A 24,662-nucleotide genomic window follows, 5' to 3' on the forward strand; every position below is an offset into this window, starting at 1 on the left:
TTTTTTTTTTTTTTTTTTTTTTTTTTTTTTTTGGTACCAGGGATCAAACTCAAGGCAGGCAGAGGAATCACTGAGCTAAATCCCCGGCCCTGGGATACAACATGATGTATCTTGGTTCTTATTTTTCCCCATTCCCCTGCCCTCTCTTTACCCACTTCACCCTCCCTATTTACAAAAACTTTGTTTCCATTTTTTCCTTTTTTCATATTTTTTCTGTTCTTTCTTGATACTACTTTTTCTATCCCACATCTCAGATTTTCAATCATTTTAGACAGCATATATGTGACACTAGGATGTTGTGTGGTAGAGAAGCTGTCCAGTGACAGCACCTTGTTTGTTAGGCAGAGGTGGTCTGTGCTAACCAGTTTACTAGTCTGACCTTCTAGACAACATTAAATGAGACTCTTAACAATTTTAATGAAAGTTTATCAGTTTCTCACAGAAATCAAACTTCAGTAGTCTTAATAACCACATTAAAAAGATTGAATTAGAGGTGCTTTTTAGAACATGTTTAATTATAATTACTTTATACTAGTGACATCTAGATAGGAGAAACTGTTAGTCTAGTAAATGTATTTTAAAAGAAATTAGGTCATATACATAAGTATGGCAAATACTAACCAAGGCTCTGTGATATTTTTTTCTGTGTTTTTGTTTGTTTGTTTGTTTGTTTGTTTTTTGATACTGGGGATCAAACTCAGGTCCTTGCCCTTGTGAGGCAGGTTGCAGAACTACTGAGCTAAATCCCCGGCCCTCTCTGTGTTTTTTAAACAGGTAGCTCTTTGAACATGACTTCTCACAGTCTCTGTTAATACCACTATAGAGTAAGGACTCAGATTTTAAGTTGAACAAGTTCATTTGATAACATTACATTTTGTTCCATTTTGCAGCCACTTGGTGAATTTTTGGATGAAGCCATTAAATTAATTGCTTGCCATCATGAGCAGAAGCAAGCGTGACAACAATTTTTATAGTGTAGAGATTGGAGATTCTACATTCACAGTCCTGAAACGATACCAGAATTTAAAACCTATAGGTTCAGGAGCTCAAGGAATAGTATGGTAAGTTTTTACTTCTAAACTTAGGCAAAGATTCATTCATTGCTCCCTTTTTTCATCTCATAATATAGATACTTTGGTAAATAAATTGCCTCAAAAAAATGAAATTAAAACTATAAAAATTAAGTGAAAACTGTAGCATGGTTGATTGTTTTCCTCAGGGAGTAATGGGCTTTTTATTATTCATAAAGCATGATTTTAATAAATCAGCACTACTATCTTTAAATATGAACCATGATTGAATATTTGATCATATGTTATATAGAGACATTTCTGTAGCAGGAAAGAATAATTGGCACAGTTGTTAATTCCATGCATACATCTATTCCCATAGCTAGTTATATACTAAGAAACCTCACTTAATCTTCACTTTTACACTATAGTGAAACTCTGGAATTTCAGAAATCTTATTTTACACTGGAGAATGAATTCACCTAATATCATCTCACTGTATGTGTTTTACGACTCATATATATCTTTAAAATTGATTTACAAGCTAATTTCTACAGAATGCCCAGGCTTTTATTGATCAGCATAATTCCTTATAAACTGAAATGCAGAACACTCCTTGGGGTAGTTCTACTAATGATTCAAAATCACTAAGTTAGCATAATAAGCTAGTGTTTGAAGGAATTCTAAACCACAGTTAAGCATAATTATATCTTTATTACCTCTTACTGAACCAAATTTGTTTTGAAATCTATTTAATATGCAGGTGCTGTTTATGATCCAGCACTTATGCCAGGTTCTAGAGAAGCTCTTACACTTGAACACAGAGAGACAACACACATAGGGCTCTTCTTTGCACCATTAAGCACAGTAGCAAAACTTGGAAAAAGAATCATCTATCAACAAGAGAATAAAAAATTATGATGTAGTCATAGAGTAGAAATACTGTTCAGCATTTAAATAACCTGGTGCTATCTATATCAACAAGGGACGGTATCAGAAATGTTGAATTAAGTTCAATAACAATACACATGTCAGTGTATTATTTGTACATTAAAGTATGTAAAAAAAATACCATTATTTATGAGTGATTTCATAAAAACACCAAACTGAAAATTTACTTATCTCTGAAAATATAGAAAAGGGAAGATCTTTACTTGTAGAATATTTCTAGCAGTTGGGCTCATTTTATACACTGCATTCTCTAGCTGTCATTTTAAGAATATAATCAATTAGCCAGCCACAAATTAAAGAAAATGTTACTATATAGTCAGAATTAGGATTCTGAAAGCCTGTTCTTGGTTCAGGTTCTACGTCTGTGACTTAGCTTTGTGATTCTTGGCAGATTAACATTTCAGAGCCTGTATTCTTACCTAATTTACAGAGTAGTTGTGAGAATTATGTTACACTATTTATAAACACTTATGCTATTTAAAAATATATTAATGTTTCTGATTATTCTCAGAGAAGAAGTGCACTTTGAAATTTGTGTACCAGAATTAAGAATAAAACATTGCTTTGAAAAGGACCTTAAATCCTCTTAACCCAGTACCTGTCCTAAGGAATAAATGTCTTCAAATTTTCCCTTAATAATTCTCCTAAAAGTTTGAAATAAACAAATATTAAATGTAAAAATTTTAAAACTCATTGTTATGTTATTGTAGTGATCAACTGAAAAATTCTATTTGGGGGGCAATAAAGAATTATTTTGGACCTCGTCCATAATGTAAGATTCACCAGACTTGGATTAGGGCTTCTGAATCCCCAGTTGTTTCTGATCTGTGCACATTTAAGAATTAACAATTAGAACCTTGTATCCTTGGATATAAAATAGTGAAATCCACTCAGATATTTTGAACTTTATAGTTTGAAATATTCCTTTTATTTGGCAGGTAAACTGTGAATAGGAATGAATTTAACAATTACAAATAAAACTTGTGTTTTCTAAAGATAGAATTACTAGAAATTTTCCATGACCCCAGTGTGGTTTCATTTTATATTTAATTTGGACAGGATATATATCTGTAAATATGGCATTTTGAAAGAGAATTATAATATTTGTGTACATTTTAGTGTGTGTGTATTTATATGCATTGGTATTGTTGTGTGTTGAATATATAGGTATATCCATTTATATAGTGTTAGTTTCTTAATCCATATAGTTTTGTGCTATATCTGATATGAGATAGTTACAAAACAAATTCAGAGTTATAGTTGGGTAAGGAAATCACATTAATCAGAAGTGAGCTGACTTTTCAAATATTACACAAATAAAAATCCTCTTTTGTAGCATGTTGGATGGCATAGTATTGTTCATACTATTTATAAATGCACACACAGCCTCATGTTTTAGTCTTCTCAGCTTTGCTTTTAACTTTCTGGCTAATCTGCAAATTACTCAGTTGCTGGCCCTGTATTAAGCAGTGTTGAATCCAAATGGTTTTTAAAGTCTTTCAGTCATAAAATTCAATAATTTAAATACAAGTTACCTTATTTGGGCTTCAGTTTCTCTGACCGGTCATATGTGAAAGGCCTGCCATGTGGTGAGTGTCATCAGGTAGAGGAAGACATATAGGAGTTAGATTATAGATGAGTGTGATGCTCTGTGTCCCGGTTAGGAAATAGCTACTGATGTCCTCAAATCTGGAATTTGTGTTTATCAATTGATTTGTTTCGTTTCTCCTCCAAAGCAAATTTTAAAGATTTTTATTTTTTTAATTACAAAATAAACTTTGATTTACATACTTCTGTATGTACTTTTCCCTTTCTGTATTTATTTTGTGTCCAAAAAGATGGAAGTAGCATATTTTTGTAGAATTCTTGGGCAAGTATTTTGAGTAGAATTTCTAGCCACGTGTCTTTCTGCCTTTCTCTGATTTAGGTGTAAGAGGAAGAAATCCATTAGGCTCTAAGCTGTTTAGTGAACCTAGACACACGTGAGGCATTTGTATAGTCATTGCCCACCATGTACAAGGTGGGCCTGGAGGATGCCCAGTGAATAGGTAGGTGCCTCCTCACAGTCCATTGTCTCTTTGGACAGTGTTTTAAGAGACAGGTGTTACACATTGTAGGAGTGTGCGGAAGTAAGTACGGAAAGCAAGTGTCAAACAGATGGGACAGTTACCTGATTTTGTTTGCCTTTGGAGAAAGTGAGGAATCTGTATTACTATTTCATAAATTCTGTTCTACAGATTTTTGCTTAAGTTTTCTGTTTTTCTTTTTAAATTTCTTATTGCAGTGCAGCTTATGATGCTATTCTGGAAAGAAATGTTGCAATCAAGAAACTGAGCCGGCCATTTCAAAATCAAACTCATGCCAAGCGGGCCTATAGAGAGCTAGTTCTTATGAAATGTGTTAATCACAAAAATGTAAGTGAATATTTTAAATTTCTTAAAATCAAATCAACTTTTATTCATGAATACATAAATAGCAAAGACTTTTTAAATATTAGGGGTTTTAAATTGTTCTTCCAGATTGAAATATTGTTTAAAAGGAATAAACACATCTCTCCACAGTGTGAATTTTACTCAACTTTGTTAAATAATATCAAAAGAAAAATAGCTTTTGAAAGTTAGATTGTGTGATTTCCTGACATTTAATTTCCAAAAGGAGTTTTAAAGAAGTATTTTAGAACAATTTTATTCAGGATTGATCTCATCTTTTGCTTTTTGTTCCCTGTAAAGGTGGCATTTCAGAAAACTCTAGTCTTAGCACAAAGATGTAATTGTTCCCCTTTTACTTTGACATTGAAACTTAAATCATATGGCATATAGAATTAAAATCAATCTCTTTCCCCGTCCTACTTTCTCCCCCACCCCACCAACTTTCTTGCATCATCGGAGTGCTGAAATTACAAACATGTGCCACTTCATCTAGTTTATTTTGAGAATAAACAGTTATACTTTTAAAAACTTATACTATGCATACTGATACTTTTATGATGTTTTTAGTGGAATGATCACTCCAAGCTGAGAAGAAGTAAACTAGGAGAAAATTTATGCAAGGAATCATTTTATAAAATACTTAAAAGGAAGCATCTGGCTTGAGACACTTTGTGGTGTTTGTCCAAAAGAGTTACTGAAATACACTTAATACTCAATACTTTCTGATAGTAGATAACACAATTTAACACATTTTGAGAATTAAGAATATAAGTCTTCTGTGTATTGGAGGTACAGGTTCTTTACCCAGAGAAAAATATATGGCAATTAAGAATTAGGCTCCTTAGTTGGGAAGTTTACCCTTTTTTTGAAGGCAAAACAAATATCAGATATATCAGGGCATTCATGGTCTAACTCTGAAATGATGGTGATTGGGCAGTAAGTGCCATGATTTCTAGAGAGATTTCTGTGAGCTTCAATGAACTGAGAAGGCTTTGGAGAAGAGTAGACTTAATCTGACTCTTAAAAATGTAAAACTTGGCTTGTTTAAGAAAAAGGACCTCCTAGCAAGGAAAAATTATGTAGCTGTTCTTGTTCTAGGTGGGAGCTAGAGGTATTACTCATCAAGGTTTTGTTGGTCTCTTGGTCTTGGTAGAGCTGCTAGTGCTCTTGTAGCTTATGACCATTTTCACGATGAGGGTTCTGTGTGTTGCCTTTGTTTTCCTTTGGCACAGTTGAAGGCTCAAAACATATTTTGTTCAGTGAATGAATATAAATAAATGTGGTGAAACCAGGGATGGTAGTTGCTTTTCCACTCCCTTATAGATGGGTGTTTTTGTGTCTTGTCTTTTAAACATTTTCATCATCCACATAGATCAGTCATCTGTTGGTTGAAGTGCAAACTTGAAATGAATAGCATTCTTTCAGATATTTTTTATGATACAGGTACTGGAATAGGAAACAAATCACTCTGAATCTTCTGATGTAAACTGGAGGGCACAGTGGAAAATTAAGTTTGGATAGGAATAAAAATGAGTTCAATTTTATACTATTTGTGAGATATCTGTATAAATGGCATGTATATCTGAAACTCCTAAGTTAAGCAAAAGCTTTTAGTGCATATGGGAATTTGCCACATAGTCATGTTGGAGAAAAAACATAGATAATATCATGCAGGGGAAGGGTAAACAGAAAAGAAAAGGCTTAAAGACAGTAGCAGGAAAGAGGGTATGCCTCTTGATAAATCAGTGGAATTGACTGGAAATGAAGAAAGCTGAGAAATTGGAGTAGTATTAAAAAATGGAACCAGTGGGAGGAAAGGGCTGATTATAGAAGAACACTGAGTTAGACAAGAGCTATTAGAAGGTATTTACATTAGTTGATAAATGTAAATGTATGTAGAGCTTTTTGTCATATAAGTACTTGAAGAGTATTCATGAGAGGAAAGGCTTATGTAAAACTCTTCTATTAATAAGGTTTTTTTTTGTTGGTTTTTAAGACTGTTAGTTTTAGGTTCATAGCAAAATTGGGAAGAAGGTGCAGAGTTATTTTACATCCTATACCCCAGCAAATGTCCTATATCCCCCAAAATATAACGTCCCTTACCAAAGTGATACACTTGTTGTAATTGGTGAACCTACATTAATACACAATTATCATTCAAAATCTGTAGCTTACATTAGGATTCCCTCCCTCCCTCTCTCTCCTACTCACTCCCCCCACCTTGCAGTCCTGTGGGTTAAACCCAGGGCTCATGCATTCTGAAAAAGCATTCTAGCACTGAGCAATATCTCAGCCTCCTGGGTTCACTTGCAGTGTGTTATATTCTATGGGTTTGATACATTCTATCTTCATACTTTCATATAGAGTAGTTTCACTGCCGTAAAGATCTTCTATACCTCCTAGTCATTCCTTCCTCTTCCCCAATTCTGGTCCATAAAGCTTTAATATATTAAAATGATTACTTGCTCTTAAAACAGAATTTAAAGGATTAAACTAATAGTGAATTTTTTTAACATGTTTCTGCCAGTTTGAACCACCAGTGGTATTGGGTGGCTTGGATCTGATCACTTTTATTGGTCTTTTTACTAATAAAATGAATAAAAAGCCACCCAGTGAGATCGTCATGCTTGTACCACTGGTAGTACAAGCCGCCCAGCAGTGAGACATACAAATTACATCTCAGTTGTGAACATGTTAAACCATGTATTTGTGGTTCCCAAATGAAGTATTAAGTAATTTCTAATTTGTCTTTCTGCTTTACCACAGATAATTGGCCTTTTGAATGTTTTCACACCACAGAAATCCCTTGAAGAATTTCAAGATGTGTAAGTGTGGTAATCAGAATATTGTTAGTATAAAATGCTGTTGGTACATTATTCTTAGATTGTTACTGTACACTTTAGCTGTCTTCCTTTTCTACCCATGAAGTTACATAGTCATGGAGCTCATGGATGCCAATCTCTGCCAAGTGATTCAAATGGAACTAGATCATGAAAGAATGTCCTACCTTCTCTATCAGATGCTGTGTGGAATCAAGCACCTTCACTCTGCTGGAATTATTCATCGGGTAGGTAGATAAACTACCACCACATGCTTTTTTATCATGGAGGTAAAATTCAAATAACAAATTGACCATTTTAGTATATGTGCTGCCGAAGTGAGCACCAAATTGACCATTTTAAAGTGTACGGTTCACTGGCCCTTAGTCTATTTAGTGTTACTCAGCTCCCATCCGTATCAAGTCCTAAAATATTTTTATCACCCTGCAAAACTCCAGTATTCCTTAAAGTAGTCACTGTTGACTCCTCTCTCCCACCCCTCACACCATACCTAATCTTCATTCTCTGTGCACTTCTTGTGGATATTCCATACGAATGGACTCTTCATGATGCATGACTTTTGTATCTGCTTCTTTCACTTAGCACGTTTTCAAGGTTGTCCATGTTGTATCATGTATCTTTTTTTTTTTTTTGGTTTTTGAGACAGGGTCTCATTATGTAGTTGAAACTGACCTGGAACTCACTATGTAGCCCAGGCTGGTCTTGAACTCACAGCAATCCTCCTGCCTCAGCCTCCTGAGTGCTGGGATTACAGGCATGTGCCACCATGCCCAGCTCAGTGCTTTCTTTTTGTAATGACTGAATAATATTCTGTGTATCACATTTCATTTATCCATCCATTTATGAACATTTAGGTTATTTCTGTCTTTTAGGTATTACACCTAGCACTGCTATGAAAATTCATATACAACTATTTCAAGCCAGGCGTGTTGGCTTGTGCATATAATCCCAGCACTTGGGAGGCCAAGGCAGAATTGCTGAAAGTTCATGGCCTGCCTGGGCTAGCTACATAGCAAGACCCTGTCTCAAAAAAAGCATTTGTTTGAAAATTTATTATCATTTCCTTTCAGTATATATCATCCTATACATGGACTTGCTGAGCCATGTTGTAAATTCTATGGTTCACTCTTTGAGGAGCCAAAGCACTGTTTCCAAAATCAGCTGCACCAGGCCCGGGGATTTAGCTCAGTGGTGCCCACCCAAAATCAGCTGCACCACTTTATTCCCCAGTACAGCATACAAATGTTCTAGTTTCTCCACAACCTTGCCAGTACTGTTAAGTATCTGGTTTTGAGTCTAGCCAACCTAGGATGTGAAGTGTTTTATTGTAGCTTGGATTTGCCTTTCCCTAACAACTAATGATGTTAATCATTTTTCATATGCTTGTTGGCAGCTTGTCATCTTTGGAGAAATGTCTATTTAAGTCTTTTGCTTGTTTTTTAATTTGTTGCTTGTGTTTTTGTTATGATCATTAAAATGACCATATTCATATTCCATATAGTAGATCATGCCTTTGTCAATTACATGAAGTACATCTCTTCTCCCTTTCCATAAGCTGTTTTTCTACTTTTTGATATCTGTTAATATGTAAGTTTTTAATTTTCATAAAATTTAATTTTTCTTGTTGCTTGTGCTTTTGTCATGTAAGAATGCATTGTCAAATTCAAGGTCATGAGCTTAGGTTTTCTTGTAAGAGTTTTATAGTTTTATCTCTTATATGGGTCTTTGACCCATTTTGAGTTCTTTTTTATGTATGGTCTAAGGTAAGGGACCAACTTCATTCTTCATATGTAGAAGTGCACTGGTCCCAGCTTTGTTTGTCAGAAACTGTTCTTTTCCTCAAAGAATGGTCTTGTTAAAAACCACCAGACCATAGATACATGGTTTTATTTTTGTGAATTTTTTGTTTGTTTGTTGTTGTTTTGCTTTGCTTTGTTTAGTTTTGTTTTGTTTTTGTACCAGGGATCGAACTTGGGACCTTGCACTTACTTGCAAGGCAGGCAGTGGCACCACTCAGCTAAATCCCTGGCCCCATGGTTTTATTTTTGGATTCTCATTTCATTGGTCTTTGTGTCTGTCTGTATATTAGTACCACATTATTTTGATTGCTGTAGTTTCATAGTAAGTTTTGAAATGGGGACTTAATATTAATTCTCCAACGTGCCAGGGATTTAGCTCAGTGGTTTCTGCACTTTCTTCACAAGCACAAGGTCCCGAGTTCGATCCTTAGTACCAAAAACAAAACAAAAAAAATTCTCCAACTTTGTTCTTTTTTCACTATTGCTTTGACTATTTGGGGCCCCTTGTGATTGAATATGAATTTCAGGATCAGCTTTCCCATTTCTGTAAAAAAAAAAAAAAAAAAAAGGCATTGGAATTTTAATAAGAGTTCCACTGAATTTGTACATTGCATGGTAGTTTTGTCATCTTAACAAAATTTAGTATTCCAATTTGTGAACGTAGGCTATCTTTCCATTATCTTGAGTTTTCTTGAGTTTTATTAGTCTACTTGGGCTGCCATAATAAAATGATACAGATTGGGTAGCTTAAATAACAGAACTTTATTCTCTCACATTCTAGAAGTCTGTGTACCAAAATATTTTAGTTTCTGTTAAAGGCCTCTTTTTCTGGTTTGGCACAGCTGCCATCTTGCTGTGTTTTCACATGGCTTCTCCCTCTACCTGTGTGGGTAAAGAATACTTCAGTGTCTCTTTTACGTGGACATCATTCATTTGGACAGGAGCCTCTTATGCTCTCATTATAACCTCAGTTATCTCTGTAAGGACCCTATGTTCAATACATTCAACATTGGCACTTTGGAACTTTAACACAGGGATTTTGAGGGGACACGATTTAGTTCTTTTTTTTTTTTTTTATGGTACTGGAGATTGAGCTTGGGACCTTAGGCTTGCGAAACAGGCAGCGGAACCACCAAGCTAAATCCCCAGCATCCACAATTTAGTTCATTTCTTTGGTTAGTGTTTCATAGTTTTTGTTTGTTTGCAATATTGGAGATTGAATCCAGGGCTTTTGCACTGAACTAAATCCCTAGCTAATGACCAGATCTCACTATGTTGCCTGGGTTGGGCTCAAACTTATGAGCCTTCAGATTTAGGCTCCCAGAGTTCTGGGATTACAGCTGTGTACCTCCATGGCATGGCTGTTTTATAGTTTTCAGTGTACTTTGACCTTAACTTATTTCTCGGCATCTTATTTCTTTGGCAGCTATTATAAATGGAATGGTATTCCTATTTTCCTTTCAGATTCATTGGTAGCATATAGAAGCACCAACTAATTTTGCTGTGTTGAGCTTGTCTTACAACTTGGTAAAGTTTATGAGCTTTGCTTTTTAATGGATTTAAATGATTTTCTGTATATTATTTTGGGTCATACCATCTGTACCTTAGATTTACTTGTTTCATTTCATTTTGGGTGCCTTTTTTTAGCCTAGCTGCTCTAGCTAGAACTTCAAGTAAAATGTTAACTAGAAGTAGTTAAAGTGGTTTTCTCTGTCTTATTTCTGATCTTAAGGGGAAGGCTTTCAGTCTTCACTATTATAGTTGTCTGTTTTTTGGTTCTATAACAAAATACCCAAACCTGCATACTTACAAAGTATCTGGGGGTCTCCTTGGGGTCAGCGTCCATGGGGAGTAAAGGAAGTAAAGTGGGCAGGCAGAGAAATTGAACTGGATGATCACTTCTCAGACTTTTGGCTAAGATCAAGTGTAGAAATTGAACTGGATGCAGTCACTCCAGAAGCCTCAGATGGCAACTCAGCCAGCCACCACCCAGGAAGCAGTGTGGCCTCCTCCTCTGAGGACAGTTCCTGGGGAGGTTTACTGACTCACCAGCCATCACTCCAGGAGCTGGAAAAGCAAGTGCCACAGAACCTCTGCCACTTCCTCCTTCTTTCTCCTCCCCTTCTCCCCTCTTCCCTTCTGCATGCTGGGGATGGAACGCAGGGCCTCAGGAATGCTAGGCAAGTGCTCCACCATGAACTCTACACCCCTGATGCTTCCACTTTTCTTTGTACAGTAAATTCTAGAAAATGTTCCTTCTGGGTTTTTGTTTGGTTTCTTTTCCTGGAATAACTTTGAAAACACTTAAGGTGATAAACTAGAACCTCTGCTCTTGCAGCAGGTCTTGAGGACACGGTTGTGATCTTTGTGTTCTACTCACTTTATTTTATTTAATTTAATTTATTTATTTATATATATATTTTTTGGTACCAGGGATCAAACTCAAGTTGTTGCACTTGAAAGGCAGGCTAAATCCCTGGCCCTCTGCTCATTTTAGATTTACTTCACTTTTTGCCATCTGGAATTACTTTCTTCGTAAAAAAATAACCTGGTCTTTCATCCCTTAGGGGTTCAGTGCAAGTTAAGGTTGGGGGTGAATGGTTGTTCAGAGGCTCCAGCTGAATGGGGCTCATTATACAGACAGGCAGGCTTTAATTTGCTAACCTCTGGTCTAAAGCTTCCGGTTCATTATGCACATGCTGTGCAGGTGACGGTGTTATAGAATGTTCTGCCACTGGTACTTTGGATCACTTTTCCACCTTTGATACTAATTTTCCTTCTGCTCAACTGCTAATATCTGAAATGCTTGGGACCAGATGTGATTCAGATTTTATAGCCTCAAATGTTTTCACATTTGAAAACATTTGTGTGGACCTTACCGGTTGGGCACTCCTAATCTGAACATCTAAAATGTTCCAATATCCAGAACTTTTTGAGTGTCATGTCAGCACTCAGAAGGTTTTGGATTATGGAGCATTCTGGAGTTCAGATTTTCCAATTAAGGCTGTTCAGCATTGTAGTAAGACCCTATTTATGGTACCAATCTTGGGGTTAGAATGGACTAGGGTTGGCTGAGCGGTAACAGAACTGAAATTCTTGGGGCTGTACGTCACTAAGATTTATTTTCCTGACTGCCTGTCCAGTGGAGGTCATAGTGGGGGAAAGAGACTGCTTACAAAGACACTTCACCACCATATGTAAGGTTCAACAGTACATATGTAAGCAGTGTATGTATGTTATGGATATGTGCTTTCTCTCTCCTTTGTTCACAGTAGAATTCATCAGAGCTAACAGGCAGAGTATGTTGATCATGAAGCCATGAGTTTTCATACTCCTGCCTTCCTATTAATGGGCATAGCACAAATTGTCCACCTGACCCCAAATGGAAGGAAGTTATTCATAAAGATGTTATTTAGCAATATTAACAGCAAGTTGATATTATATGGACTGTTGGGACCAACGTGACAGTGTCATACCTGTACAGGCAGACAGAAAGTTTTATGAGCAAGTTTTTGAGCTTTCATGTGGGAAGTCAGGGATAAAGACTGATGACTACTTTGGTCCTTTGGAGCTGAACATCTATCTTCTGGTCTGAAAGGTTAACTAATATATGCCATGATGGGTAAGATGGCCTTGTTTCCACTTGTAATGAATGTACAAAGGTTATTGTGAATTTAAAACAAATTTCTAAAATACTAGTCGTTTGGTATTCAAATGAAAATAAATGTTAACTTGTGACTCTTTGTTTTATCATAGTGGTTCTTATTTGAGCTTAAGATGCCATTCCAAGTCTTTTTTTACACTATTTGATAAAAAATTTCTAGCTAATAGTAATTTCTAGGAAATAAACACTACTAACTTTTCTAATAGCTATATATGTTCACATATTTTAGAATGATGTTTCTCAGGTTTGTTTATGGTACATCTGTACACTGATATTATGAGAAAAATGTGACAGTATTACTTGTGAACTACAAAATATATATCTTAGCAATCTTTTATTTTTATTTTTTGAAGGACTTAAAGCCCAGTAATATAGTAGTAAAATCAGACTGCACTTTGAAGATTCTTGACTTCGGACTGGCTAGGACTGCAGGAACAAGTTTTATGATGACGCCTTATGTAGTGACTCGTTACTACCGAGCACCTGAAGTCATCTTAGGCATGGGCTACAAGGAAAACGGTCAGCATATATTTTTCATTTGAAATACTCAAATCACATATAGTATTTTAAACATTAGCTGTCACTCTTTTGTTCTTAAGTAAGCATGCTACTATATTTTCTCACTCTCTACCTAAAATTTGAAAGCTTGTTGAGTGTTGATGAGAGTGACCAGTGTGAATGTTGCTTTTGCATTTCTGGTGATGGTGATTTTGCATGAAGGATCAGTGTCCTATAAATATGACAACTGTCACCTACAGAGCTGACATCTTGTCCTGTCTTGGGGTAAGAATTGTGCAGTCATCATACTGCTTCCTGCCCCTTCCCCAGCCTAATGAATCAAATGTCATTCTTGCTGATAGTAAACACATTAGCCAGCAGGGTTACACATAAGTACTTCCTCCTTTTAGTGACACCCTCACACCTGTTAACAATAGATTTATCTGTTTTTTTATCCCAGGCTACTTCTGATCATTTTGGAAAATGTGGCAATGAATATATTTTAAGCTGCCTATTAATAAGCCCTTTTAAAGCTAAGTTTGTGTATGAATCAAAGTTATGGTCTAAGAAAGTCTTCACTGATCCAGATAATATCTTTTCTCATACTTGCTGCTTTCCAGACCATCTTGTTTAAAACTATGTTTTTCTGAAGATTCCCAGCATAAATAATGTCCTGATCATTTAGACTTCTGTTTTATCTACAATTTATAAAATAACAAAAATTTACTCCAATAAAAAAACTTATCCTAATAGATGTTTACCAAAAAGGAGAGCTGAAAGAGACTATGCTGTGAACTGATTTATGATTATTAATTTTTCCTCTAAAATTTCATCCTTGAGGGTTAACTCATACTATAACTCTAAAAAGTTACGCATGCATTTTAGTATGAAATTTTAGGGAAACTTCAGTTCCTTGGGAGTTCTGAAAATTTCTACCAGTTTAGCTCTTAAGACTCTTCGGTGAGCTGGCATTCTCCTTACAGGTAGGAGTGTACTAGAAAGTACAGGCTCAACTTTCCTAAATCCTCCAACATGGGTAAAGAGCCTATCTCTTTAACACTTAGCCCTGCTCTTTCCTCTTGTGCCCCTAAAGAAACTTCAAGAGGGCCAGGAATGTAGCTCAGAGGCACCGCGCCTGCCTGGCAAGCACAAGGTGTCCTGAGTTCCATCTCCAGTACCAAAAAAACAAAAAGCAAAAGAAACTTCAACACCCAAACCCAAGCTTCTAACTCTTTTCCTTTTAAATCACTGTTGTTCCATCTTCTATTATTAACTCCTCTCCAAGAAGTTAAGTCTTCGTTCTCAGTGCACTTGTTGTTGGGATACTGCAGTAAATGTGGAATGATGTTGTCAAGAAAATAATCAATTTCAGAATAGATATAGTACTTCTTAATTTAAGAAATCCAGTTTGAAAATATGTGAAGAAATTAACTTTTTGTGATAACTGCTCATAGAGACATTATTTCTCAAATATTTTAATATGCTGAACTATTTCTCCTCTTGCTTTTTTCTTTTATTTAAAGAGAGTATAATGCACAGTTAAACTTCAAAATACTATGTTTTATTTTTATAATTTTACTACCATATACACATATTTATATTCTTTATAAAGTTTGTGTTTGGTTCTTGTTCATATTTTATAAATTCTCACCTGTGACATACGTTTTTTACTTTGTGCAATTTCTGTGCATGGCTCTCACTTTAAAATTAGATATGTAATTAAAATGCCACACTTTACATTTTCTTTTATGAACCAGAGCTTCTCAAAAAATATTTTGTTTTAAGTTATTCCATTAGCTGAAATTAAAATCACTTTTTTCTTTTCATGATGTTTTGCAGTTTTTATATAATGCAGTCATATTATGCTTCTTTGATTTTAATGATCTTTTGCTTTGCTTTTCCTTCTTTTGTGCTGCAAACATGTAGTGGATTTATGGTCTGTGGGGTGCATTATGGGAGAAATGGTTTGCCACAAAATCCTCTTTCCAGGAAGGGACTGTATCCTTGTGCTTTTGCAGCAGATCAATTAGTGAGGTGATGAACTCCTTCTTTTCTCCAATGAAAATGAATATGCTACATTCATACATACAGGCTTTTAAACAGATGTAAAGTTTGTAGCTGTTGTAGTTCAAAAATTGTTGAGATGAGCTGAAATATTTGTAGGCTGCATCTGGCAGTAGGACATACAGTCTCTGCTGGTAGCTAGAGCACATTCACTGTCATTCATTTTTATTTTATACTGCTTTTTATGATTTTAAAATATACATGGTGTGTGTGATTTTTTTAATGTGTATATATTTTCTTTTTATTTTAACCAAAATCTTTATGTTAATGTCATTGCATTTTGTTTTCAGTTGACATTTGGTCAGTTGGGTGCATCATGGGAGAAATGATCAAAGGTGGTGTTTTGTTCCCAGGTACAGATCGTATCCTTATCTTTGGCCTCTTATGTAGTTTATGAAGGTCAAAATGTATGACAGCACTTCAGCTTGGTCAGGTGTAATGTATTTTGTCTCTCCCTAATATAAAGTATTGTTAAATTACACTTTCAAAATGCCACCTACAATTTGACGTAGACTTTCCTTCATTTATTGTTTCATATGTGAATTCTAAAAAGTGCTCAAGTGTAATTATGGAGGTTTTTTGTTTTGTTTTGTTTTGTTTTGTTTGCTAGCTTGAGTTGATTTATTTAACCTAAATAAATCATGGCTTGCATTTAAAATTTCTAATAATTATACACTTGAGTATACTAAGGATTTAATGTGAATTTTCCAATTGCCTATTGCTGCTGGCCATCCTTTTGTTTTGTCCTTCCACCTTCTTTTTATTAATGTTCTGTGTGTTATGTGTCTTGTTTGTCTCATTATTCACCATAACATAACTGATTCTTTTGTGTGAGAATTTCAGCAGTAGTAGCTTTAAATGGCAACAATTACATTGGGATTCCTGCCTTTTGTTTATCTGACCACTTTTAATATTTATATTAACAGTGATACATTTATCAACAAATAACAGTTAGAATTGCTGTAGGAGGAAGAATGGGAGTATTCACTAGGTTACATAAGAGTTTTGGGTCTCTAAGGCTTCAAGGGCTTAGAATGTAAAGATTAGGAGGAATGAAACCAGGGAGTCCTAACCTTACAACTTACTGAAATATTGAATATCTTTATGTTTCAGAACTTTAAATTTTTTTGTTATTTAAGCTAAAAAAAAGAAAATGCCACTTTTATCAGTCATGTTTTTTGTTACTAGTTATGTTAATGTAAAAAACTTCAAAAAGCAAGACATTATAGAAACATTTCTCATTTTGTAAGACATTTTCACATTTTTCTTATTAATAAGCTGGAAAAAGGACATGTTTTGTATTTTGGAAATATGTACTGTTTGCAGTTAGAGTTTTTATGGAAAGTAATGATAATTTGACTTTGAGTTATTTATAATTTCAGCATTTGAGATTAGGATTCCATTTGATGGTAAAATTAGTATTCTTATGCACACAGTGTACACACACAATAAGGTTAGCAAAGTGTATTTACTGATCATTTCTGTCTACCTAAAGTCATTGCCTTTTATGAGTTAGCTGTGAAATATAAAATTTATAACTGCCACATTCTTTCTTAGGTCTCTTTAACTTTCCATATTCTTGTATTTTTTAATATGGTTTTGACTAATGTGTTGAACATTAGATACAGAGTATTTTTCTTAGCTACTTGATACTAGATATTGATCAGTGGAATAAAGTTATTGAACAGCTTGGAACACCATGTCCTGAATTCATGAAGAAATTGCAACCAACAGTAAGGACTTATGTTGAAAACAGACCTAAATATGCTGGATATAGCTTTGAGAAACTCTTCCCTGATGTGCTTTTCCCAGCTGACTCGGAACACAACAAACTTAAAGGTAATTTTTACCAACGTATATATTAAATTCCTGTGTGAATGTTTATGTGTTTGTTCATATGGGATATAAACCAAAATTATCTCTAGGTGGTTGAACAAAGTTTTAGTTATTTTTACCTTTAATATTATATTTTAATCATACATATGACCTGGGTTTATAATTTTTAAAACTCCTTTTTAAAACATAAGAATAAATAAAACATAAGGATGTATAAAATATAAGTGAAAGATAATTTTGAGTTTCTTAAATATTACTGATAATTTTTGAGAACCCTTATGAATGTGTCCTTTAACATGTTTATTTTTGCAGCCAGTCAGGCAAGGGATTTGTTATCCAAAATGCTGGTAATAGATGCATCAAAAAGAATCTCCGTGGATGAAGCACTACAGCACCCATACATCAATGTCTGGTATGATCCCTCCGAAGCAGAAGCTGTGAGTCTTTTTCTTAATGTTAGAAGAACATACTGTGTTCTTAGGGTTAGAATTAAACTTAGATTTGGAGGAGACTTTTTCATTTTAAAAAAGAATGTAGACTCATAATGATGGTGCCTTTCTGTTTTTTCAATGAAGAGTACCTTCAGCTGCCGAGTGTGACTGGGCACTTCTTAGGCAAGGAAGCTATCTTGCACTGTTTTCCCTCTCTTGCCTTGACACCTGGTTAGAGGGGCTGGAATGGAAGGACCTCTGTGGGACATCCTAGCTTTGGACCGAAAGTATAACAAGATTCTATGTAATGAAATATGACAATTTCACAAGTTGGAAGAAAAGAAAAATGTTAACATCTTTTTTTTTTTTAAGCGATAAACATCTTATAGAACTAGCCTATGTAAGGAAGTTGTGGACAGTTGTTGTGGACAGTTGATTAGTCTTGGCTTGATGCAGTTTTACAAATCTTCATATAGCTATTAAGAGTTGATATACTTCCAGGAAACTGACTGAATTATTATCCCTTTGTGTTTCAGCCACCACCAAAGATCCCTGACAAGCAGCTAGATGAAAGGGAACACACTATAGAAGAGTGGAAAGGTAACACCTACCAGATTTCTTAGAAACTGAGAGGGTTTCTGGCTTTTTATGATAATTTTGTTCCTTGTACTTCATATTAGGGGAATTAATGATATTTTCTGTTGTTTTTGTTTTGGTTTGGTTCCTAGAGATTAAAACCAGTAGCTCTTGCATGTGAGACAAGAGCTCTAACACTGAGCAGCACCCCAGTCTTTTTTTAAGATTTTATTTTGAGACAAAATCTTGCTGTGTTGCCCAAGCTGGCCTCTATCTTTGATCCTCCTTCCTTGGCCTACTGAGCGGCTAGGATTACAGGTGTGCGCCACCTATTTTCTGTTTTAATAATTAATTATTTGAGCCTAGTGTGTTGGCCTATACCTATAATCCTGCTAATTTGGAGACTGGAGGGAGGGTCATGAGTTTAGAGCCCAGCCCAGGCAACATAGTGGGACACCATCTCAAACACTCAACAGACATAGCTGATAGTAATGATAATTTTTACAAAAGTGGATCTCTTTTTCCCTGACTTAATTTCCAAGTTTTCCACCCTAGACGTAGACATGTTAGTGCTTTCTCCCATTTTTCCATAGTCTGTGTTTATACGAAGTGTATTTGTATAACCATAAGTGCTTGCATACTGTGTGCTGTTCACATTTGCTGTCGATACAGTTGTGTACCATGAAGATGGCCCCTCTTGGACCACGTAGCTGCCTCAATTGGTTTGATATCTGGTATGTATTGTGCTGTGTACGTGTCACAGTCTCTGTCCAGCTCCCTCTAGGAATGCTTTTCGGATGGGCCCAGTCTGCTTCTATTACCGACAGCTGTGTGGTATTCATGTGCACATGTGAGAACATGGCTGGGAGAACAGTCCCAGGAGATAATGCTGAGCCAAAAGCTTGCATTAGTATTATAGAGGGGTGTCTAATGACTGTCACCCTTGCCAACAGAGGGCTGAATTTTTATTCTTTGTACATAAGTATAGTAGTTTTATGAATGTGGGTGAACATTATTAATGCTTTGATACTCTTAGGAATGTCAAAATAACATACATTTTAAAGATCTCTAGGGACATACGGTGTGGGTAACTTTTAGACCTATTTACCGCCATCTCTGTTGGTGTTTAGTGTTTGGACCACTTTTTTAGCTGTGTGATTTTGGGCAAAATATATGACCCCTTTTTATGTCACCTTAGAGTGGAGGTGCAGAAGACCTGTTATAAAGAGCTAAGTTTCTCAGTACGAGGAGGTGAAAACCTGAACAGGGAACTAAACCCATTGATAAACTTATCTGGCAAAAAATGAATTTGATTCTTCTTAGGAATAACCAGATATTTTCTCTCAGTTAGCTTTGAGAGACTCATGGTTAATAGAACCCAGCAGAATGAAAGGCTTGGGTTGAGCCTAGTGTGTCTGTCTACATATATACTGAGTAGTCCACAAGGCTGTAGCTCAGGATCAGTGCAGTTATTAAAATATTCACCTGACAGTTTCATGTTCCGTTGGTTTGTTGTATTTCACAGATTCATCATGTCATTGCAGGAAGGAAAATCCACTGCCAAAGCCAGTAACTATAGATTGTTTACCTCGTTGGTACTCCTATTAGCTTTGATTCTTTATGTCTTCATCTCCTTTCACAAAGGGATGTTATTTTTACTTTTTTAAATCCTCTTATCTGAAATATCATTCTTTTTGTCTCTGAAAAAAATAAAAAACATCTCCTCTTTCATCGTCAAACTTTTTTTCTGTCCTCCTAAGGCCAAGGCTACCATAGCAGGCAAACTACTCATTCTAACCTGTCCATCCATTTTCACCTTCTGACCAGCATAAATGTTGTCAGGGATTCTTTATAAGAAATTGAACTTCCAGAATTGTGCAGCCTTCTTGAAATTTTGTGCAATGCTTTTGGTTCATATGTTTTACTCAGAACAAAATTTACTGCTTTTATACAATTCTCAAAAGACTGTCACCCAGAGATGATGAATAATGAGGTAGCATTTATCAGCAGGTCATTCTGACAGTGACAGGAGAATTACAAGGTACATCACACTTGACATATCCTAGAAGACTCCTGCTGGGGGCAGTACTGTTCTCTGTGCAGCCAGAGCTGTCCTCAGTGTGGTCCACCATGATCCTCAAGCCTCAGAGAACACAATCAGAATGTTGGGGGCCGGGGATTTAGCTCAGTGGTTCTGCTGCCTGCCTTGTAAGCACAAGGTCCCGAGTTCATTCCCCAATACCAAAAAAAGAAAAACAATGTCGGCAGTGACAGTGTTTGTACTGGGGTTGGGGCAGATTTGAGCATAACTATCTACATCTCTTCCTTTAACAAATTTTGTTCCTGTTCCATTCTGACAAAAGAATCTTCCACATGCTCCGATTTAAATCTTTGTGACAGATACTTGGTTGAGCATATGCAGTGTGCCAGGGCTCAGGCAGTGGAAGTCAACAAGACAACCACAAAGTTCGGCCCTGACTGAAACAATGAATTGAGCATCTGCGGTGCGGTGTACTGGCCGCGTAAACAGATAAAGCTTCCCCAACTTCTAACCCCAGCTCTGGCCCTAAGCCGACTTGAGAAACATTTACTTTCTTTCAAAAAAATGTGTGGTTAAGGATTAAGGAATTGTTATTAACACCCATAAATCTCAGGTTGACCTGTAGGGACTGTCAGGTATGGGAAGGCAGTACCTGACATACTTACTGTGTTTAAAAGTTTTGACTTAAAGCATTCATATCTTGTGATATTCATTGTTAGACTTTGCAGAATTCATTTTTGCCTATCTGTCTTTCAGAATTGATATACAAGGAAGTAATGGACTTGGAGGAGAGAACCAAGAATGGAGTTATCCGGGGGCAGCCTTCTCCTTTAGGTTGGTTACAATATAAGCATGGTTGAGGTTGCATTTTACTTCTTGTTTTGTGATCTTCAGCAGCCTGAAACTTGTAGTGCTTTTCATTCATACTACCACTATTACTCAGGTTACAATCTGGTTGGTCAAATCTGAAAGCATCAGTACACTATTGGCCTAACACTTGATATGTTGATAACTCATGTCATAAAATGCATGTCTCTTTTGCTGACACTGATACACCTCTGAGGGACAGAAATTTAAAACCTTCTTCCACTGATGCCTTGTTGTTAAAGAAAAAATTTCTCAAAATTCAGTATACAGATTCTGCCCCAAAAATGTATACATCAAAGCTGGGCCTGGTGGCACACACCTATTATCCCAGCAGTCAGGAGACTGAGGCAAGAGGATGGATGTGAGTTCAAGACCAGCCTGGGCTACATAGTGAGTTCCAGGTCAGTCTCAACTACATAGTGAGACCCTGTCTCAAAAAACTAAAAAAAAAAGTATATGTACATCAACAAAATAAAAACATATATTTTAATACTAAGTTTACTGAATTGTAATGAGATTAAAATGTTATCTTTAGCATCTCCAATTGTAAGAAGTGCTCAAAGTGGTGGCATTAGCTTCCAGACATTTATTGGTATTGCAAACTGCTGGGGTATGTAGGCAACTTACTTTTCTATGACTTTTTAACAGTTTTTTTCTTTGAACCAATATTTGGTTCATATGATACAAGATGCTATCTTTTTCATTTCAGTATATTTGATATGTAGCAGTGACATTAAAACCACCACTAAAAAGTGTTTATTCCCTAAGAGGGAATTTGGTTTGTGGGAGTGAATGATTTTCTTTTATCATAAGCTTGTCTTAATTTAATCTTGGAACTTATAAAAGTACAAAAAATGGAGAGGAAAAGCTAAATGGCAGGTGACATGTATATATCAAGGACAGACACCCAGTAGTTTTGTACTTTATTTCATTCACCCCCCTGAAATCCTAAGAATTGCTGTGCACATTTTAGAGATGAGAAAACAAGTTCAGGAAAGGTAATGGAAGATGATCTGTCATGTAGGAGAACTTGGTGGAACTACTTCATAGCATATGATTTTCCCAGCATTCCATATTCCCTCTGGCTGGCAGCAGAGATATCTGTGGTTCTAGAGCAGTGTTGGCAAACCTATGACATGTGTACCTAAGTGGACTGTTTGTATCACTGAAAGTTGTAGGTGAATGCACAGATAGTTTTTTGCTTTTCCTAGGCACAGCTACTGTGAGTCACACCCACATTCCATTATAATAAAATCACGTTTTCATAATAGAGGAGCAATGTGGGTATATTTTACCCCCTTGTGTATGTGCTGCTCAAGTAAACATACACAAAACTTACTAGACGGAACATTATGTGAGTAAAAATCCCAGTTTGACACTTTTGCACATATACACACACCTTGCCATTCATCATACAAAGTAGGTAAACACAAGATTGCTTTCTGTTTCCTCTGTTGGAGCTACTGAGATGTACAGCAAACAGTTACTATGCTAAAGTACAAATTTTTAGTGGAAAGGTATCAGATCGGTTTGTTGTAACCCAGTGTTATGCCCTTTGGGTTAAGTGAGTTGGCCTGTCTTGAGTGTGAAACAACGTTAGGAGGAAACAACCCAGATACCTGAGATGAAAGCAGTTCCATACTATTACTGTTCATATATTTGAGAATTTATTGTATTGCTTTTAAGTTTAGAGAAAACAGTTATTTTTCTTAGATAGTTGATTTTCAGATTTAAAAGTTAACTCATTATAATGTATTAAAAGTCAATTTTTACCAGATTAAAAATTTTGGATAAAATTAAGATCCTGATAAAATTAAGTCCTATATAAAAACCACATGTGGTAGAATTTAGAATTAAATAAGTGATTTGAATGCTTTGGTACACTTCTCAGAAGTCAGCCATGGTACAGGTGTACTGTGTATGGTATACAGTACAGTATGTGTTTTACTGTTCAGTCAGCAAAGGCTGTGTTAACAGAATCGTATTGCTGGGACTACAGAGAGAGAGTACAAGCTCACATGTGGCCCTTCTGGTAACCTAGTGGGCCTTTCTCAAGGCCAGGAGGTCTTCCCCGTTTTCCTTTTCCACACTAGGCTGCTTTCCTTTCCCATTTCAGCTCGCAGCACCCACTTTGTCCTTTGTGGTTCCATTCCTTTCTGCTTCACAGTTTCCTGTACTTGCCCCAAGGATGTCCCTGTTTTCTGCATTCTGTCTGAAGACAGGCTCTCAGAGGAACTGTAGTTAAATGCTTTATTGCTCATCCATGCTTAGGCAGAATGAGGGCTTCCCAACATGGAGATGCCAGTTGCAGCAGCATTGGGTGCCTGATTATCCTTAGAAATTCTGCTTTTGTGTTTGATAGACATTTTTTGTGTGTGTGCCATAAATGTGTTCTTGAGAACTTCTGTGACTTACATTATTCAAATCTGTAATGACCATTATTTGGTTGATTGTTTGGTTCATTGGTCCTTACATAGTATGTGAGTGGCCTTTAACACGTCCCCACCACATTGTCAGATCTGCCCTCCCCCATGCTTTCCAGCTTAGCACTTTGAAAGGGTATCTGTTTAGGTCAAGTGTTCTGTTACTTTTTACAGTCTGGGAAATTACTGCTAGGTGCTACTTTTCTTTCCCCTATTCTTTGTTTGATAAAGCCATATTTGTATTTATCAAGTATTTTTTAGAATCAAAATAAGTAGACCTGAGTTTACCTAACTAGGATACTTTAGTTGCCTTCGCAAGCACATAAGCTTATGTAAACGAGGGCAGTTAAACTCAGGTCCTTCCCGGTGAAAATGGTTTTATTCTTTGTGTTGGCTATTTTATAAGATGTGCCAGAAGTGTTGTCTGGACTTGTCCTTTTTTATGAGAAGATAACAAAAGTTTTTCTGTAGGTCGGTAGTCTTAAACTTTATTAGTCACCAAGTTCACCCTGAAGCCCAGTCATGAATTGTGCTAGAGGACCAATTCCAGGTGTGATTAGGACTTCAAGCTCTTGTTTTCAGAAGCAAGTTAGTGGGAAGGACAGGACTCCTGGGGTCTAGACATGTTCTCATCTCAGCTTTCTTAGAGCAGTGTTCATAAGTTAGTGTCACTCCCATATCACATCCCATATTGCTTGTGGATGTCTTTAGTAAGCCTTCTCAGAGAACAGTCACTTTCATCCCTGGAGTACACAGGACAGTGCAGGTAGCTTGGCCTGAAACTCTCTGCAACTGATTTGCTATTTTGTTTCTCATAGCACAGGTGCAGCAGTGATCAGTGGCTCTCAACATCCATCATCATCATCGTCTGTCAATGATGTGTCTTCGATGTCCACAGATCCGACTTTGGCCTCGGATACTGACAGCAGTCTAGAAGCATCAGCTGGACCTCTGGGCTGCTGTAGATAACTACTTAGGCCTTGGGGGGTGGGAGGGGTGGGGAGTCGTTTAGTCATTGATAGAAACTTCTTTGAAAACAGTTCAGTGGTCTTATTTTTGAGTGATTTTTCAAAAACTGTAGAATTCATTTTGTAGTAAAGTAGTTTATTTTTTTTAATTTCAAGTGATGTAATTTAAAAACTAAGTTGTGTTTTAAAACAGCAACAAAACTGTATTGTATTTTTTGCTGTAATTAACTGCATAATGTAAACCTAATTATTTTTATCGTGGTTT

General features: G+C 36.1%; 1 protein-coding gene across 3 annotated transcripts in view; it reads left to right on the forward strand.

The window, feature by feature from the left end:
* The window catches only part of Mapk8 (mitogen-activated protein kinase 8), a 44,051-nt gene extending 19,626 nt beyond the window's left edge, over positions 1-24,425 (forward strand). Inside the window, exons 3-13 of one of the 3 annotated variants that reach the window (XM_010622529.3) lie at positions 891-1,061; positions 4,246-4,375; positions 7,157-7,215; positions 7,319-7,457; positions 13,047-13,212; positions 15,118-15,189; positions 16,912-17,094; positions 17,404-17,528; positions 18,059-18,122; positions 20,896-20,973; positions 24,253-24,425. In XM_010622529.3, coding sequence (XP_010620831.1) covers positions 940-1,061; positions 4,246-4,375; positions 7,157-7,215; positions 7,319-7,457; positions 13,047-13,212; positions 15,118-15,189; positions 16,912-17,094; positions 17,404-17,528; positions 18,059-18,122; positions 20,896-20,973; positions 24,253-24,398 — 1,284 coding nt within the window. In that variant the 5' untranslated portion in view covers positions 891-939 and the 3' untranslated portion in view covers positions 24,399-24,425. Of the gene's footprint in view, positions 1-890; positions 1,062-4,245; positions 4,376-7,156; positions 7,216-7,318; positions 7,458-13,046; positions 13,213-15,117; positions 15,190-15,545; positions 15,618-16,911; positions 17,095-17,403; positions 17,529-18,058; positions 18,123-20,895; positions 20,974-24,247 lie in introns of all 3 variants that reach the window. The other 2 variants (XM_010622528.3, XM_010622530.3) reach the window with 2 other exon arrangements.
* The last annotated feature ends 237 nt before the right edge of the window (positions 24,426-24,662 follow it).

This window comes from Fukomys damarensis, unplaced genomic scaffold, assembly GCF_012274545.1.
Source record: "Fukomys damarensis isolate Sample0158 unplaced genomic scaffold, DMR_v1.0_HiC HiC_scaffold_1, whole genome shotgun sequence".
Classification (NCBI taxonomy): Eukaryota; Metazoa; Chordata; class Mammalia; order Rodentia; family Bathyergidae; genus Fukomys; species Fukomys damarensis.